This window comes from Chiloscyllium plagiosum, chromosome 5 (genome assembly GCF_004010195.1).
Source record: "Chiloscyllium plagiosum isolate BGI_BamShark_2017 chromosome 5, ASM401019v2, whole genome shotgun sequence".
Lineage (NCBI taxonomy): Eukaryota > Metazoa > Chordata > Chondrichthyes > Orectolobiformes > Hemiscylliidae > Chiloscyllium > Chiloscyllium plagiosum.
This window is the reverse complement of record NC_057714.1, coordinates 29460008-29478464: the sequence shown is the minus strand read 5'-3', so window position 1 is coordinate 29478464 and position 18457 is coordinate 29460008. Positions and strand designations below refer to the sequence as shown.

General features: G+C 40.8%; 1 protein-coding gene across 1 annotated transcript in view; it reads right to left on the bottom strand.

Annotated features, from left to right (window-relative positions):
- The window catches only part of LOC122550241 (dynein axonemal heavy chain 11-like), a 456308-nt gene that overhangs the window by 362614 nt on the left and 75237 nt on the right, over window positions 1-18457 (bottom strand). Inside the window, exons 10-12 of the mRNA XM_043690997.1 lie at window positions 15998-16135; window positions 11617-11741; window positions 2059-2254 (exon numbers count right to left, since the gene is read on the bottom strand). Coding sequence (XP_043546932.1) covers window positions 2059-2254; window positions 11617-11741; window positions 15998-16135 — 459 coding nt within the window. The remainder of the gene's footprint in view (window positions 1-2058; window positions 2255-11616; window positions 11742-15997; window positions 16136-18457) is intronic.

The window sequence follows — 18457 nt, the reverse complement described above, 5'->3', positions numbered from 1 at the left end:
CAGAAGGCAGCCTGATAACAAAGGCAAGAGCCCATGGGATTGATGGAAATTTGGTAAATCGCAGCCAAAATGGACTGAGAGGTAGGAAATAGAGAGTGACAGGTGATGGTCAAGAGGTGTTTTTGCGATTGGAAGCCTGTATCCAGTGCAAATCTGCAGGGATCAGTCTTGGGTTCCTTGCTGTTTGCGGATGTAGGAGGGTTGTTCAGAAAATTCATTGATAAAATGAAAATTAGTGATGTGGAACATAGTGAGGTGGATAGTCTTACATTACAGGAGAACATAGGCAAATTGGTCACAAGGGTTGATCAGTGGTAAATGAAATTCAATCTGGTTAAATGTGAGGTGATAGATTTGGACAGGACAAACAAGGCAAGGGAATATGTGATGAATGGTGGAACCCTGGGAACCACCAATAATCCTGAAGGACCTTGGTGTGCATGTCAACTGATCCCTTAATGTAGTGGGACAAGTAATTAAAGTCATTAAGGAGGCAAATGGCACTCTTGCCTTTATTAGATGAGGCTCAGAGTTTAACAGTATAGAGGTTATGCCGGAATGATATAAAACATTGGTTAGACCAGAGGTTGAGTACTGTATTGCAATTCTGAAATCCACATAATTGGATGAGTGTGATCACACCGGAGAGTTTGCAGAGGGGATTTAGCAGGATGTTGCCTGGACTGGAGCGTTTAAGTTATGAAGAGAGATTAGATAGATGGAGCTGTTTTCCTCAGCATTCAGGAGATTGAATGGGGACGTGTCTAAGATGTATAAAATTATGACAGGCATAGATAGGGTAGATAGGAAGGAACTTTTGCCAGAGGCACAGATTGAAGGTATGGGGCAGGAGGTGAAGATGGTTGTAAGGACATTTTCTTCTCTCAGAGGATGGTGGGAATCTGAAACTCACTGCCTGTAAGAATGGTAAAGGCAGAAACCCTCACAATATTTGACACAGTCCAAGGCTATGGGCCAAGTGGTAGAAAATAGGATTAGAATAGTTAGGTGGCTGTTTTTGATTGGCTGAAGTATCTTTCTCTGTGCTATCAACCTCTACAGTTATGTCTGAACTTGAAACAGAATTATAACAAATTGCTTTACCAGCAACACTTACTTTTTAAACATGCATCCAGAGGTCCAAAAGCAGATCTGCATCACTGCTGACCTGATGCAAGTCCATGAGGGAAGGAGCAAAGGAAGCAATCAAAAATGTAGTTCCCCCCAGCCACACATTCTATTTTTTTTTTAAACTCAGCACTTTATTCGCACTTTCAATAGATTAAGCTAAATTTTTATCTGATAGTGTTGAAGACAAGAGACATCTATCCTCACAACATCCCTCCACCAATACATTCATAATTAACCAATTTACAATTTTGATCCAGGGAGGGGTTTGATTGCCTTCAATGAAATATGGCTTTTTTCCTAGTGATCTTTGTGCTTTGGGGAATCCACAAATCTATCCAAGCTTTGTGGCACTTTTGCGGTGTCTAGCTATGATATCTAAATTAGTGAAGGATAAACTGTAAAGCACAGGCATCAGCAAACTTTCTCTGCTTGAAGTCAATGTTTGCTCACTTATCACAGAGACCCCTTGTGATAGTGTGAAAGGAACTGTAAGATATGTTGCCTTTTGGCTCCTTCACAGCCATCGAGAGAGGAGTCCAGGCTGAATAATTATGGGTTACACTGAAAAAAAGCTTTCAAGAAGCAAACTCTTGTGATTCAAAGTAGCTCAATGTTTCTCATAGAATTTGTGTCCTGTCAATACTACGAGGTGAGCTAGCAGGCTACATCCTTTTGTATGGCCTCAGATTTTTTCCATCAACCTTGAGGAAGACAGCAATATTCATTTCCAGTAAATTCAGTTTAACTCAGTTATGTATGATTCTGCACGAGAGTTTCAACCAGTGCTTTTTTTATATAAATGGTCAGCCAGCAGAGTTGAATGACAAAGAAGAAAACCCTGCAGAAATTCAAGGCATCGAACTGGTTCGATGAACTGTATAGGTTCATTTCAATAAATGTGAATTGGGATATTAATGCCTTCTGTACCTGATGATCGAAGTTCACACTGAGAAAACCAGTTTCAGAATTACGCTTGATAATTGTTTGATCCAAGTTGAACTGACAAATTGTGTGAACCCCACTTGTCCATGACAAGTAAATCTGTTCTTCATACTCATCCAGTAAAGTCAGCATCTCCATATATTTCTGATAGACTATCCCAGCTTCTGAGCCTTCAAGATTTCTAAAAAGAAATATTATTGAATAAATTCATTCCCATTCATTTTATTTTACAAACTGTTCACAATAAAGGAAGAAGATTAGAAATAATCTCATTCCAATCAAAGAATTATTATGAATCTTGGTTTATCGTTATAGTTCATCCTACATATAGCCTATCCTACAATACAAGCCAATCATTCTCTACAACATAGCAAGAGAAAAGATCAGACTACAAATCACCTGAACTGCCTACCATTTATATCTGAACTGACTGTCCAAGAGATCCTGTAATAAGCTAGAACTGTGAAAAGTTCATTTATTTGGTATATTAATAAATAAATGTTAGAAAAAGTTAAATCTGATCTCTAGTGCTGCTAATTTAAGAAAAAAATCTGCTTATCGTATAGGCAGCCCTTCTCAAATCAAATGACAAAATCTCTTCATTAGAATGATTCTTGTTTCCCTCTTAATACTATATACATTATTTCATCCTAAGTGAAAATATCTAATTCTACACACTCCTATTTCCTACTTATACAACTGCGACAAAACCAAGATTTATGCAACCAAACTGTTGCAAAGATCTTTCCTTAAAAATACTCTGACTTTTAAACCCAAGAGGAGTGTTATTCAAGGCTGCATTTGTGTCAACAATACAGGAGTGTAGGACATTAGATTACTTACAGTGTGGAAACAGGCCCTTCAGCCCAACAAGTCCACCTCCGAAGAGCAACCCACCCAGAGCCATTCCCCGACATTTACCCCTTCACCTAACACTACGGGTAATTTAGCATGGCTAGTTCACCTAACCTGCACATTTTTGGACTGTGGGAGGAAATCGGAGCACCCAGAGGAAACCCACGCAGACACAGGGAGAATGTGCAAACTCCACACAGTCAGTTGCCTGGGGCTGGAATTGAACCCAGGTCTCTAGCACTGTGAGGCAGCAGTGCTAACCACTGTGCCACCGTACCACCCATGATTGGAGAAAGAACTGGAGGAGAAGTGGCTGGGGGTGGGGGTGGGGTGGGGGGTGTTTGTGGGAAAGGCCTACTGGGTCCCTGGCCCTCATTGTCATCTCTCCAGTCACACCTTGGCTTCTGGACTCTCTTCTATCCTCAGGCCGGGGGATTCACCCCAACCCCAAGTCCTCTCTACTGATAACTATTCAACTCTTTCCATCCTTAAAGCTGCTCGTTTCCCAGATGGATGTGACTTCACCAGGTCCAACAACTACAAAGAGATAAGAGTAAATATTTTAAGAGTGTGAGCAAATACAGAGGAACCTCAATTAATTATCGGGCATTTGATTAGCCGAACTTCGGATCAAGTGAACAAGATCGGAAGGTCCCAATGCATGGCTAACTATATTATGCGACAATGATTACCTGGCAACTGATTAACCAAATGAAATACTCCCCACCCGTGTCCTTCATATAATCAAGGTTCCTCTGTGTACATTTGCAAAAAAAGTCTTCAGAATTAAGTGTCACCGGTGCTATTGATGTGCTGTCAGTAGGTTTTTTCTCTCTTTCCCATGCTCCTCAGCTGCTGTCTGATCTGCTGCCCTCTTCCAGCTTCATATCTAATGACTCTAATTTCCAGCATCTGTAGACCTCACTGTCTCCTAGTCACTGAAAACTAACACTGTGAAGTCTCTTCTAAGGATACCCACCTTGAAGAAGCTTTCCTCCTCCCTCTGAAGACAGGTCAGTCAGTCTGTCGCCCAATGTGACCCCAAGGTTACCACCTCTGCTCTGAAGCTCTTCAACCACACTCTGAAACAACCTCTTCCTACTCACCAAATCACTCCAACCTTCCCACCCTTCACAATAACCCCCTATCTGCATCCACCTATCGCCATCCCACCTACCGTTCCCCCCAGCCCCAGCCTCATCCCCTCCCTCTAATTATTTCTGGGCTCCACTCCCCAGTCCTGATGAAAGGTTTCAGCCCAAAATATTGACTTTCCTGCTCCTCAGATGCTGTCTGACCTGTTGCGCTTTTCCAGCTTCACATCTAATGACTCTGACTTCTGGCACCTACAGTCCTGACTGTCTCCTCCCCATGTCTATGTGCACTCCCCACTTCAAAATGCTTCTCTGCACATATGCAATACTGTATATGTGATTGAGTCATGCACATACTTATTCCTGAATTAGTGCACATGCCACGGTCAAACACTGCTAGTATCCAATGGTTTACCTCTGAAGTCACTCCTCCAGGTGAAGGATGGCACTGAATCCTTTTCCAGCACTTCCACTGCTTTACTCATCATATTTCCATTTCCATTATACTTCTGAAAGGTAGATTATCAAGCCCTGGTATTTGTCAGTCTTTAACCCCATTAATTTCCTGAGCACTATTTTCTTCCTAGTCTCACCAGAACCTTGGCTCCCGAACATTTCTGGGAGGTTATTTATATCCTCTTTCAAGAAGACAGAACTGCAGTCTGTATTGTATTATTTTGCTATTCCTTTGCCTCCATCATTAGTTCCTTGTTTTCTGACTGTATTTTTTGTGTCAGACAAAGTCAGCATGGGTTATGAACACCTTCCAGAAATGTTACGGAACCAAGGGTCTAGTGAAAGGGAGGAAGTGAAGGAAATAGTATTAGTCAGAAAGTGGTGCTGGGGAAATTAATGGAGGTCTGTCCCAGTTACCCTGGAAGCTGCTATGATGTTTACATACTAGAGATCTCACAAGTTCCTGTCTCCTTCCAAGAACCTCGGGCCATATTGGGATAACTGATGGGAGACCAGAGCTATCCTCTCCAAACTTCACTGATGACACCTTAATATAACCCTCAGACTGGCATGGAATGGTGATACATTGCTGTCCACATTTCCACCAGGGCCTCTCTACCTCCTTCAGAGACCTTCTCCTGCAATGACACAAAGGGAGGTACGGTATGTGGTGGTAGTGTTGGGAGGTGTGTTAGAGTTAGAGTGAGGGTTAGAGACCCTGTAGGTGAGAGGTAGCAGAGAGAAAATGGGAGCACTTGCAGAGTGCAGACAATCACTAATGCCCTGTTGGGTTGTTTATTTCAGCCCAGTGATCTGAGCTGATATCTCTGACCAGGCTGGCTATATCCAGATAATGACCTCCTCTGGCAGTCTAGAAGAAAAAGCACTGCTCTTCTTCCAACCACCCAATCCACCAGCACATCCAGGTCTCTCTTAACAAAATGAGAAGCAAACATGCCTTCTGGACCACATATTTCAAGATAAGAGTGTAGTACTATAGTGAAAGGGCAGTCCCTGGCTTGCAGCACCAGAACTGCTGTGGAGTTAGGATTTAAATATGGCACCAGTGGCACAGACTGAAGCCCTCAAGTGGTGAGCACTTCCACCCCAAACTGAGAAACACATTTGTAAGGAGATTTCAGTTATCTGTAAGAATAATAGGGTGGTTATAGTAGGGGATTTTAACTTTCCAAACATAGACTGGGGCTGCCATATTGTTAAGGGTTTAGGTGAAGAGGAATTTGTTAAGAGTGTACAAGAAAACCTTCTGAGTCAGTATGTGGATGTACCTACGAGAGAAGGTGCAAAACTTGACCGTGCTATACATCTCTGTGACTGTATGACTTTCCTGCCACACAGTGGCATAGGCAAGATGCTGGAAAGGGCAGACACATAATTAGTGAGCTGATTCAATGATTCCCTTTACCCAAAAAAAGGAAAATTCAGCCCAATGTTCTGCCATTTCTCAAATGTGCAATAATTTTGATTTCCTATTTCTGCTCGTCTGCTCCCACAACAGATAAAAACAATGACTGCAGATGCTGGAAACCAGATTCTGGATTAGTGGTGCTAGAAAAACACAGCAGTTCAGGCAGCATCCGAGGAACAATAAAATCGACGTTTTGGGCAAAAGCCCTTCATCAGAAATACAGGAGTGCCTGAAGGGTGGAGAGATAGATGAGAGGAGGGTGGGGGTAGGGAGAAAGTAGCATAGAGTACAATAGGTGAGTGGGTGTGGGGATGAAGGTGATAGGTCAGGGATAAAGGGACCTTGGAGTATAGGTTCATAGTTCATTGAAAGTGGAGCCACAGGTAGACATAGTAGTGAAGGAGGCATTTGGTATGTTTGCCTTTATTGGTCAGTGCATTAAGTTGGGAGGTCATTTTGTGGCTGTTCAGGACATTTATTGGACCATTGAATACTGTGTTCAATTTTTGTCGTCTTACCACAGCAAAGATGTTGTTAACCTTGAAAGGGTTCAGAAAATATTTACAAAGGTCTTGCCAGAGTTGGAGGGTTTGAGCTAGAGGGAGAGACTGAAAAGGCTGGGGCTATTTTCTCTGGAACGTTGGAGGCTGAAGGGTGACCTTATAGATGTTATAAAATCATGAGAGGCATGGATAGAGTGAATAGTCAAGGTCTTTTTCCTAGGGTAGGGGAGTCCCAAACTAGATGGCATAGTTTTAAGGTAAGAAGAGAAAATTTAAAAGGGATTTAAGGAACAAAGTTTTCATGCAGAGGGTGGTGTATGTATGGAATGAACTGCCAGAGAAAGTGGTGGAGGCTGGTACAACTACATCATTTAAAAGGCATCTGGATGGGCATATGAATAGGAAGAGTTTAGAGGGGTAAGGGGCTAGATTAATTTAGGATATCAGGTCAGCATGGATGAGTTGGTCCAAAGTGTTTGGTTCCGTCTGTACATCTCTATGACTCTATGGCTGCGTGGATGGTTTTACTGGTGGTAGTTATGAGTTACAAAAAGAAAACAAAAAAAAATAGTGATTTTGATGGTGGGAAGGCACTCAGTTATGTATGGTAATACTTCTGGGTAGAAGGAGGAAGAAAAGCATTGAGTGTTAGATTTGCAGTGGAGGGTGTTGCATGCTGTAGTCCCTTTACTATTGCAAATTGTGGTGGTTCAGACTCCTAGCCGAACCATTTATTTTCTGGTGCTGTGGAGGCCTTGGTCTATGTATATATTGGTGCGGGCAATTGCATTCCATTTTTAGTTATTTGAAAAATCTTTTGTTGCGTTTTTAGTTGCAATTCAGCCTTATGCTCTTGATCTTTGGGCATTTGATGTGGGAAGATTGAAGGATCTCCTCATGGGCCTGTTCCTGACCTGGCTGATTCTAAACAGAGAAAGGCAGTGGGCTGGGCAGGGTGTCATCTCTGCTGACTACCTGCCCCTCTTCTGCTGTTACATTCGTGCCTGGGTATCCTTGGAGAGGAACATGCAGTGTTCATCAATGCTCTTGACGCTTTTAGAGTGATGTGGGCACTGGAGAGAATACTGTGCTTTATTTCCCCCTTCAACTTCATTTTGTTTCAGTTGCTTCCCTCTTTCCCTATTTCCCCTCACTTTTGATGGTTTGCATTGCCCTTAGCAGGCTTTGTGTGTAAATGCATAATTGACTATATGGGTGTTTTTACTGGAGGTGGTTAGCTGTTTAAAACAAAGAAAAAAGAACTCACGGTGATTTTGCTAGTGGGAAGGTTGTTCAGCTGATGTGTTAACACTTCTGGGTCCAAGACAGAAAAAAGAAGCGGTGTTGAATGAGTCCATAGAGCAGAGCCTGTTAATCTCAGAGTTGTGGATTCAGCTCCACTTTGAGCAACTTATTCTGCTTAAATGCACACCTTTTCAACAGCTCAACCACACTTTGCAAATCTGACCTGCTCCAGTGACATGTAACAGCATCTCTGAACCATGTGTGAACAGTTTGAAGACTTGATATTATTTTTTTTTAAAAAAAGCTTTGCGTGCACTCAAAGGCTTCCTTCAGTAAAAGAGGTGAAAGAGAAAAGCTAGAGCTTCTCAAATTACAGAATACAATGAGGTTGAGGGCAAAAGGTGCTCAAATATGTCAAAGTTCAACAAGAAATAGAGCAATCTAACTATCTCAGAGAAGCTGTTCAACTAAAGTAGTGGTCCTACAATGCAATCAAGATTGAAAAAGAAAGATTTCAAAAGATTTCCAAAGTTCCTTTGCAGAGATAACTGATGTTCTCTCAAAATTGACACAAAAAAGAAAAGTCTGCAAAGTCTGTCTGAAAAGGTCTTATTTTTATGGAAATATTCAGAACTCTAGGATCTCTGTGAACAATTAAGAGAAGAAAAACTTCTACTGCAAATAACAAGTGATGATCTTGTGTTTCCCAAAGAAAATCTTGACTGAGACAATCTTTGGTTAAGTCAATGGAAGATTGCTATGGAAATGGAAGCCATTGTTAATGATGGAGATCGTCTGCAGCACATACTGCATAGGTCAAACAGCCTCTGGATTGTAATATTCTACAACTTCTCTGTTAGCATCAAATTGAAATGGACCACATTTTAACATTAAAAATAGAATTTGTTCAATACTTGAAGGAGGAAAAAATAATTGCAGGGATATGGGACCAACTCATTGAAAGTGTCAGCACATACTGCATAGGTCAAATAGCCTCTGGATTGTAATATTATACAACTTCTCTGTTAGCATCAAATTGAAATGGACCACATTTTAACATTAAAAATAGAATTTGTTCAATACTTGAAGGAGGAAAAAATAATTGCAGGGATATGGGACCAACTCATTGAAAGTGTCAGCACATACTGCATAGGTCAAATAGCCTCTGGATTGTAATATTATACAACTTCTCTGTTAGCATCAAATTGAAATGGACCACATTTTAACATTAAAAATAGAATTTGTTCAATACTTGAAGGAGGAAAAAATAATTGCAGGGATATGGGACCAACTCATTGAAAGTGTCAGCACATACTGCATAGGTCAAATAGCCTCTGGATTGTAATATTATACAACTTCTCTGTTAGCATCAAATTGAAATGGAAAAAAAAACTTGATTTGTCATCAATATGTTTGAGCAATTAATATTGCTGTGCATCCCAGTCATCCTCAAAAAAAAACTGCAGTTGTTTAGATTTAAAGTAGAAAAAGTTTTAATAAAATCCTCATTTCTGTCTTAATATGTTGAGAGAATAGAAAATTGATTTAGTACTTTCACCACAATACATGAAAATAAGATGCTAAAACACACACTAAAAATAGTAGATGAATAATTAATATAATCAGAAATATTGTCTTGTTAATAATGAATGCTGATTTAAATAGAGAACAACCTTCCATATCTTATTTGATCGTAATTCCCACTTGATTTTGTTTTATTATTAAAGAGGACACTGATGAGAAGCTGTAGGGCATTCATGCCAAATGTAAGAATTACTAATGCATAATTTAAGTTTTATTGGACTTAATGGAACTTATTTTAATTTTGTTGTCAAGTTGTTTGGCATTTTCTGACTTGAAATAATTATTCATCAGTGAAATTGTTAGATGTAACTTGTAATAATAACTTAGCTGTGAGGAAGATTTGTCAACTCATCAAAATTTTCTCTGGGGGGAGAAAGGTGAGGATGTGGGACCAATGCACTAAAAGCCCTATAAATAGGGCCTTTACGATGTAAGTTGGCTGTCAGCTTTTTACCTTTTTACCTGCCTATCAAAATCTTCTTCAGTGCTGGAAATGCATTAAGAAACCATCCTCCTATCAGTCCTAACTATTTTCTGCCCTTACAACTAACCAACCTGCGCCTGGGAAAACTTTGCACAACGGGGCAGAATAATCTTTTTTCTGACGTTAGCAGCTTGTTTAAAATCATCATTGTCTGTCCCATATTTAGGATAGACTTTTAAAAAAATTAGTCTGTTTAGAGGTGTTATTGCACACCTCCAAAGCAGGTGACATTTGAACCCAGACCTCTGGCTCAGAAGTAGAAATCACAATATCACAAACTTTTGTTTCAGACCCATTATTTTTCTAAGCACCCTGTTCAGTGATATCAATACACATCTATGGAGTCCGTGAGACTTAATCTGGGCACCCTAGATCAGAAGTATGGACATTACCACTGCACCACAAAAGCCTCTTCACACAATGGGTCAAAATATTTTTTAAGTAACCTGTTCAAGAATGTTTTTACACGTTTCTGGAGCACACAGGAACTGAAACCGAACGCTCCGGCTCATAGGAGGGCATCTTCCCCTGTCATCGCAGGAATTGCAAAACCTGCGCCCACACCTCCCCCCTCACCTCCATCCAAGGCCCTAAAGGAGCCTTCCACATCCATCAAAGTTTTACCTTCACATCCACCAATATCATTTATTGTATCTGTTACTCCCGACGCGGTCTCCTCTACATTGGGGACACTTGACGCTTCCTCGCAGAGCGCTTTAGGGAACATCTCTGGGACACCCGCACCAATCAACTACACCGCCCTGTGGCCCAACATTTCAACTCCCCCTCCCACTCTGCTGAGGACATGGAGGTCCTGGGCCTCCTTCACCGTCGCTCCATCACTACCCGATGCCTGGAGGAAGAACGCCTCATCTTCCGCCTCGGAACACTTCAAGCTCAGGGCATCAATGTGGGCTTCAACAGTTTCCTCATTTCCCCTTCCCTTACCTCACCCCATTTCCAAACTTCCAGCTCAGAACTGTCCCCATGACTTGTCCTACCTGCCTATCTTCTTTTCCACCTATCCACTCCACCCTCCTCTCTGACCTATCACCTTTATCCCCACACCCACTCACCTATTGTACTCTATGCTACTTTCTCCCCACCTCCACCCTCCTCTCATCTATCTCTTCACCCTTCAGGCTCTCTGCTTATATTCCTGATGAAGGGTTTTGCCCGAAACGTTGATTTTACTGCTCCTCGGATGCTGCCTGAACTTCTGTGCTTTTCCAGCACCACTAATCCAGAATCCCACAAAAGATGCCAATCAGCAATATTAATTCAAGCTGCCATCTCTCAACAATACAATGCAGCTTCCCCAAGTGTGACTGTATGAGATGTTTTGCCAGTATTGGTTCTGATTGTGGGCGGCACGGTGGCACAGTGGTTGAATTCCCGCCTCAGGCGACTGACTGTGTGGAGTTTGCACGTTCTCCCCGTGTCTGCGTGGGTTTCCTCCGGGTGCTCCGGTTTCCTCCCACGGTCCAAAGATGTGCAGGTCACGTGAATTGGCCATGCTAAATTGCCCGTAGCCTTAGGTAAGGGGTAAATGTAGGGGTATGGGTGGGTTGCGCTTCGGCGGGGCGGTGTGGACTTGTTGGGCCGAAGGGCCTGTTTCCACACTGTAAGTAATCTAATAACCTTTACAGTCTATTTCCCAAAGGAACTGTACATGAACAGAAGCAAATAAACATAGATTTACACACAAATGGCCAAAACGTACATGAGCTACATAACATAAGCATTTCTTCCGTTATATCATAGCAACAGCTATGAGTAACTACTGAATGTTGTAACCTAACATTAACTTATAATGAAGAAATATTAGGACAGATATTCCGCAGAAATGTTCAATTATTTAATGGCTTTATACATGGAAGTCATGACACTTACATGTGATCAATAAGCCTGAAATTTGACCAAGGTATCTGAATCCTTTCCTTAAGTTCTTTGGCCCATTTTAAGTTTCCTGAAGTTGAAGGCATGTTCTTGTTTAATAACACAGCACCTTTCAGCTCCTATTTGTCAGATACACAGACATACAATTAAACAAACCCTACTCCTTATTTTCAGCCCTAAAAATAGATCACTTCATTAATTTCACATTTTTTTACACTTTATTAGTCAATAAACTCATTACACTAACAGTTTTAAAGCTGAAATCTGCATCCCACACACTAAAAGCAAAGTGAAATGTGGAGAGAATAATTAAAAATGTATATAATAAAACAAGTTACAGTAATTGGATTTCACTACATCTTGTTCAAAACATACAAGAGACACCTAGCAGTTGAATAGTTTACTCACAGACCTCTAACAGCCCATTTGGAACACACAACCTCTACCACATGGAAGGACAAGGGGCATAGGAACAACACCACCTGCAAGTTCTGCTTCAAGCCAAACACCACCCTCACTTGGAACTACGCTGTCATTTCTTTACTGTTTGTGGGTCAAAGTCCTGACATTCCCTTACTATCTGCGGATGGACCTACAATCCCAAGCATAAGTGGTTCAAGAAGCCAAATTTAGCAGCATCTTCTCCACAGCACGAAAGGATGGACCATAAACACTAGCCCAGCCATCAACTCCCATATCACATGAACAATTAAGTAGCTTACATCTCCTCCACAGGAAATGCAGTTGAAACAGGAATATTCAACTATGGGGTACATAGTTGTGTCTTTGTCTTTGTAACATCTGAGTACAACAGACACACTGACTGCAGTTAAATCAGTTTTCAGGAAAACATGAAAAAGTCAATTTACCCTTTGAACCTGTGACACAGTGCAAAGAGATCTACAATCTGACACTATTATCCATCCCAATCCATTTTCTTTGATTCCTCCTGGAAACAAAAAGCCAGATGTCAGATTCAAATTTGATTTGGCATCAATTGGTGTTTGCATAGAATGCAAGTTTCTATCAACCTTTTGTGGAATTATCTAATTTCATTCCTGAGTTCTAATTTTTGGGCTCAAGTACTAGACTCCCCATCCTGTGGAAATAATTCCACTGTATCTAAAAGCTAACAATTGCAAGTGCTGGACCCCTGAAATAAAACAATAAGTGACTGGAGAAACGAGCCAGTCTGGGTGCATCCGTGAACAAAGAAACAAAGGTTAATATTTTGAGTGCAGTGACTCATTTTCACATCTGTAAAGCATGTATTCCTCATAGGAGATGTCAGCTTGGATTATACCAAATAAATACAAATCTTACTTTTTGTAACACTCTAAGTTTAAAACAACTGTTGGTGTTGCCACCAAAGAAGAAAATCTCACAGCCAGTCCAGTTGTAGGGCACCATGAGCCCCACTCAAATGCTCTGGAAATTCTTCCAAGGACACTGGTCAATCATGCTATCCCATATGACCAGCAAGTGCCTCTGGGGCTGTGACTGGCACTTACATTTTGCTGGTCGTAACCGAATGAGGCCAAGAGACCAATTTTATACAGCCACAGAAACATATAGCATGGAAACAGACCTTTCAGTCCAACCAGTCCACGCTGACCATAGTCCCAAACTAAAACAGCTTCATTTGTCTGCGAGTTGCCCATATCCCTCCAAACATTTCTTATTCATGTACTTACCTAAATGTCTTTCTAACATTGTAACTGTACCCGATTCCTCCACTTCCTCAGCAAATTCATTCCACACACAAACCACTGTCTAAAACAAATAACCTCGCAAGACTTTTTGAAAATCTTTTGCCTTTCACCTTAAAAATATGCCCGCCAGTCTTGAAATCCCCACTCTCGGGAAAAGACACCTGTCGTCCACTTTATTTACACTCCTCATGATTTTATAAACCTCCTATGCTCCAGTGAGAGAAATCCCAGCCTTTCTTTATAACTCAAACTCTCCATTCCCGGCAACATTCCGGTAAAACTCTTCTAAAATGCCTTCTTAACGACCTTATCTATATGTGATGCAAACTTCAAAGAATTATGTACCTGAAATGCTTGGTCTTTCTGATCTACAACACATCCCATGGCCTACTTGTCATAAGTCTTGTCTTTGTACGCTTTAAGAAAGATAATACCTCGCATTTAGCCAAATTAATCTGCATTTGCCACCCTTCAACACATTGACCCAATTGACTTAGAGCTTTTGGTATTAGATAACCTTCTTCACTGTCCACTGTACCACCAAACCTGGTGTCATACACAAACTTACTAACCATGATTTCCATATTCTCATCTAAATCATTTATATAAATGACAAACTGAAGTGGAGCCAGCACTGATCCCTGTGGAAGACCACTGGTCTCAGATCCCCAGCCTGAAAAACAACCCTCTACCATCACTCTCTGTCTCCCATCATTAAGCTATTTTTGTTTCCAACTGGTAAGCTCACCCTGAATCCCACGCGTTCTAACTTTACGAATTAGTCTACCATGTAGAATCTTGTCAAAGGCTTAACTAAATTCCACATATACAATATTTAGCACTCTGCCTTCACCAAGCTTCTTGGTTACATTCTCAAAAAACTAAATCAAGTTTGTGAGACATGATTTCCCACCCAGAAGAAAGTGAGGACTGCAGATGCTGGAGATCAGAGTCGAAAAGCATGGTGCTGGAAAAGCACAGCAGTTCAGGCAGCATCCGAGGAGCAGGAGAATCAACATTTCGAGCATAAACCCTTCATCAGGAATGTGGGATGGGTGGTTGTGAGAGAAATAGGAGAGGGGTGGGGCTGAGGGTAAGGTTGCTGGGAAGGCGATAGGTAGATGCAGGTGAGGGGTGATGGTGATAGGTCAGAGTAGAGGGTGGAACGGATAGGTGGGAAGGAAGATGAAGCGGTCAAACAGTTCAAGACCGCAGTGCAAAGTTGGAGGGTTGGATCTGGGATGAGATGGGAGGAGGGGAGATGAGGAAACTGGGGAAATTGACTTCCCACCCACGAAACCATGCTGACTGTCCCTAACCAGTCCTTGCCTCTCCAAATGCATATCAATCCTATCTTTCAGAATCACCTCCAACAACCAGTTCCTGGAGTACTGCCACTGGCCACATTTTCCCCTTGTGGCATTGGTTACATGGAGATCGTCGGCCATTTTAAAACTTTTATCACTGAAGTATATTTGGACATAAATGATGCTCATGCTTCAGAAAATACTCTAAACAGACCTCATTCTGGCAGGGATTACTTTCTGCTACGACAAATCTGATATTCCATATTGAAAGCATTAGAAAGGCCTATTTCTTCTTTGCATTCTCACTGCTCATGCATCAAATTGACATGTGATCTAAAAAGCATTCTTTGCACTTTCATTAAGATGTATTCTGCAAATGTCTGAGCTAATCATTAAAGTTGCCAACAGGGTGCATTCCAGACCAAAGTTCTATGATTCTCACAATATTTTAGGGAAGGAAGAGGTTTGTCCACAGAAAAACAAAATGTTTCAAGTTAATCACTGGCAAAATGCTGCTTTACTTTCTCAATTTCATAAACATTTTTATGAAATTAGGATCTTGATTCCTAACAGGATACCTGGGAGTCTTTGACATATGTTGCCATTCCTGGATTGGCAGTGGAAGTGCGTACTTTAAAACATTGTGATTTAAAGTACACCACACAAATTGCAGCAGTTTGAGAAGTAAAGCTTCCATCAACAGAATGTATAATATAGGTGCCATCCTTACCAACCATATTTACATTAAGAGAATGAATTTTTAAAAAAAATTCTCTCTGCATCATTCAAGGTCTGACTTGGAAGCACTTCACTCAGAGATTAATTTACCCATTCTGAAAGGGAAAAATTAAATGTGGAATAGGATTTTTAGTCAGTTTTCAGCCAAGACAATTCCCGCTCAGCAGTTCAGCCATATAAAGCTTCCCACATACATCACATGTTTGGAATTGTCTTGCACAGTAAGTTGGCTGTTTGGAGGAGGATGAGAGTCATCGAGCACATTCAAGGAGGAGGAAGATTGTTTCCCTTGTCAATCAAAAATCTATGATAATGACGCATAAGCGAAAAATGGAGTTAAGACCAAAATCAGATCAGCCACGATCTTATTGAATGGTGGAGTAGATCCAAAGCGCCAAATAAATTATGTTTTTTTTTCCCCCTCCTTCATTGAACTTCCCATATTATCAGGTAAGACTGTCAGCAAAACTCTGGAGGAGTCAGGAATTCCAATACAGATGTTCTGTCAGAACAATGGCACAATGGAAAGGGTCAGATGTCATAAAGGAAGACTTAATATTTAATAAAGGCAATTTTAACTAAAACAATATCTCTATGAAACATCTATATGAAACATACCTGCTCTACATGTTTATCAAATAAACATTTACATCTGTCCAGTTCTTGATCAAACATCTCCAGCAAAGTAAAGTACTTGGGACTAAAAACCTCCTTAATGGTGGGCCTATCCAGGAAAGCACCAAATACAGCTAGAAGCTTTGGGAGAAAACAGATAAACAATGATGAATATTTTTGCTTGCAATTATTGCAGTGTAATGAAACCAAGTTATGGATTCGGTATGACATGGGCTACTTATTTATACTGTAACTTTACAGAACGTAAAAAAAGTATTTGCAATTACTGTAAAATGCTGTACAATGAAGCCCTTCACATCCTTCATAGCCCTCATTTTTGGCTATTATTATTGTTTTGATTACAGGCAAAAGGTGGTTAAAGCACTGTACAAAGAATGCAGCACTATCACCACATTGACAGTAGTATCAAGGGACTCCATAAGCAGCATAGTCAAATCTTACATTTAGTTTGTGGGAAATATCTCTGGTACTTCACGAAGAGAGAAACTAATATGCAAATATAGTTGCAATTCTGTATAATTCTGTAGCTGCAGACCTGTCCACATCAAGATTCTATGCTTTGGAATGTACTTGATGGTAAGACAACAACACAATAAATTAATGAGTTCTGATAGATTGTTCTATAACTTAAGAAGCCTTAAAAAGTGCAGACCAACTCAAATCACTAGTGGGCATGGAAGCACACAATGGAACAGCAAGGAGTTGTTGTGTAGGAGATCTCATAGTTCGGGAAATGACAATTGTTTGTGTAACTAATATTATGATCCCTCCATGTTAATAAACACTCTGGTGCCAGGGTACAAGATGGAGAGATGCAGAATATTCTGCCAGACAAAGGAACTCAGCCAAATATAGTGACACACATCAGTAGCAAAAACAAAAAGAAAACAGTTATGCAGCACTTAGAGAGAAAGGTAAAAGTAGGACGTACACTCAGATTGCTAAAGGAAGTGGATGTCAAGAAAGCAGAAGGTCATGTTATCATTTTTCAACCATTGCCAGATACCAGGGGAATGCCCAAGGTTTGGAGAATTATAAATATGACATCCGTACTCAAGGAAGGCTGTAAAGACATTCCTAGTAACCAATGGCCAGTCAGTTTATCTTCAGAGGAGGATAAGGTTTTTGAAGCAATAATTAGGGGGGGGGAAAAGCAAAGACAGATTGTGTTTTACAAATTTAGTTGAATTATTTGATGAAATAATGAGGAAGGTTTCCAAAGTGAATGAAATGGTTGTTGCCTACATGGATTTTAAGAAGTCCTTTGACTAAGTGCCAAGTAAAAGCCTGATTAAAAATCTGAGGTTTGTGGAATAGAAGAGTCAGTCTTAGCTCAGATGAAAAATTGGTGAGGCACAGAAAACAATGAGCTATGACAAGTGGTTATTTTTCTGATGAAAAGATGGTAGACAGCGGTTTTCCCCAGGAATCGGAGCAGGAAACAAAGAAGTCCAGGTCATAGACATAGAGTTTTCTTTTTGGGCTTCTTTTGATTCATTTCAATTCCTTGGTGACTCTATTGATGGTGTGAGGCTGTGGATACACCATTTCTCAGTCCTTCATTCATTGGTTGAGGATACAGTGCCTCTGAAGATACCTTTTCCCTTCTATCAGGGGATTGCAGAGTTAATAGCTTACAGATAAAAGGAAAATAGCTAACCACTCAGGACGTTTTGAAAACTTTTAAATGTTTTCATGCAGGAGTGAGAGAGACAGAGATAGATTCTTTAATCTTCCCAGGCTGAATTGCCCATATCCAGGATTGTAGCCATCTGCCCAGGAGTCAATCAAGTGGCTGTTACAATGCAGAGCACAAAACAATTGGTGCTAATTGAAAAGCCAACCGAAGAGCACCACTGGGAAAACTAAACATTCGTAGGCTGTCTGTAATTCCACATCATTGTTCAAACAATATGGCATTGTATATATAAAATTCACAAGGTGCTCCAGTAACTTATTTTGAAGACCGCAAACATTTTCTTGCATGCCTTCCTTGGTTTAAAACACGTTTTCCCAATTTTTATTCCACAGTTCAAAAAAGTAATCTTTACATAACTTGGAGATTTGGGGCCACAAAGATATACAGCACGGAAACAGACCCTCCAGTCCAACTTGTCCATGCCGACCAGATATCCTAACCTAATCTAATCCGATTTGCTGACACTTAGCCCATATCCCTCCAAACCCTTCCTATTCATATACCCATCCAGATGCCTTTTAAATATTGCAATTGCACCAGTCTCCATCGCTTCCTCTGGCAGCTCAATTCATACATGCACCACCTTCTGCATGAAAAAGTTGGCCCTTAGGTCTCCTTTAAATCTTTCCCTTCTCACCCGAAACCTATGCCCTCTAGTTCTGGACTCCCCGACTCTAGGGAAAAGACTTTGTCTATTTACCCTATCCATACCCCTCATGATTTTATAAATGTCTATAGGGTCA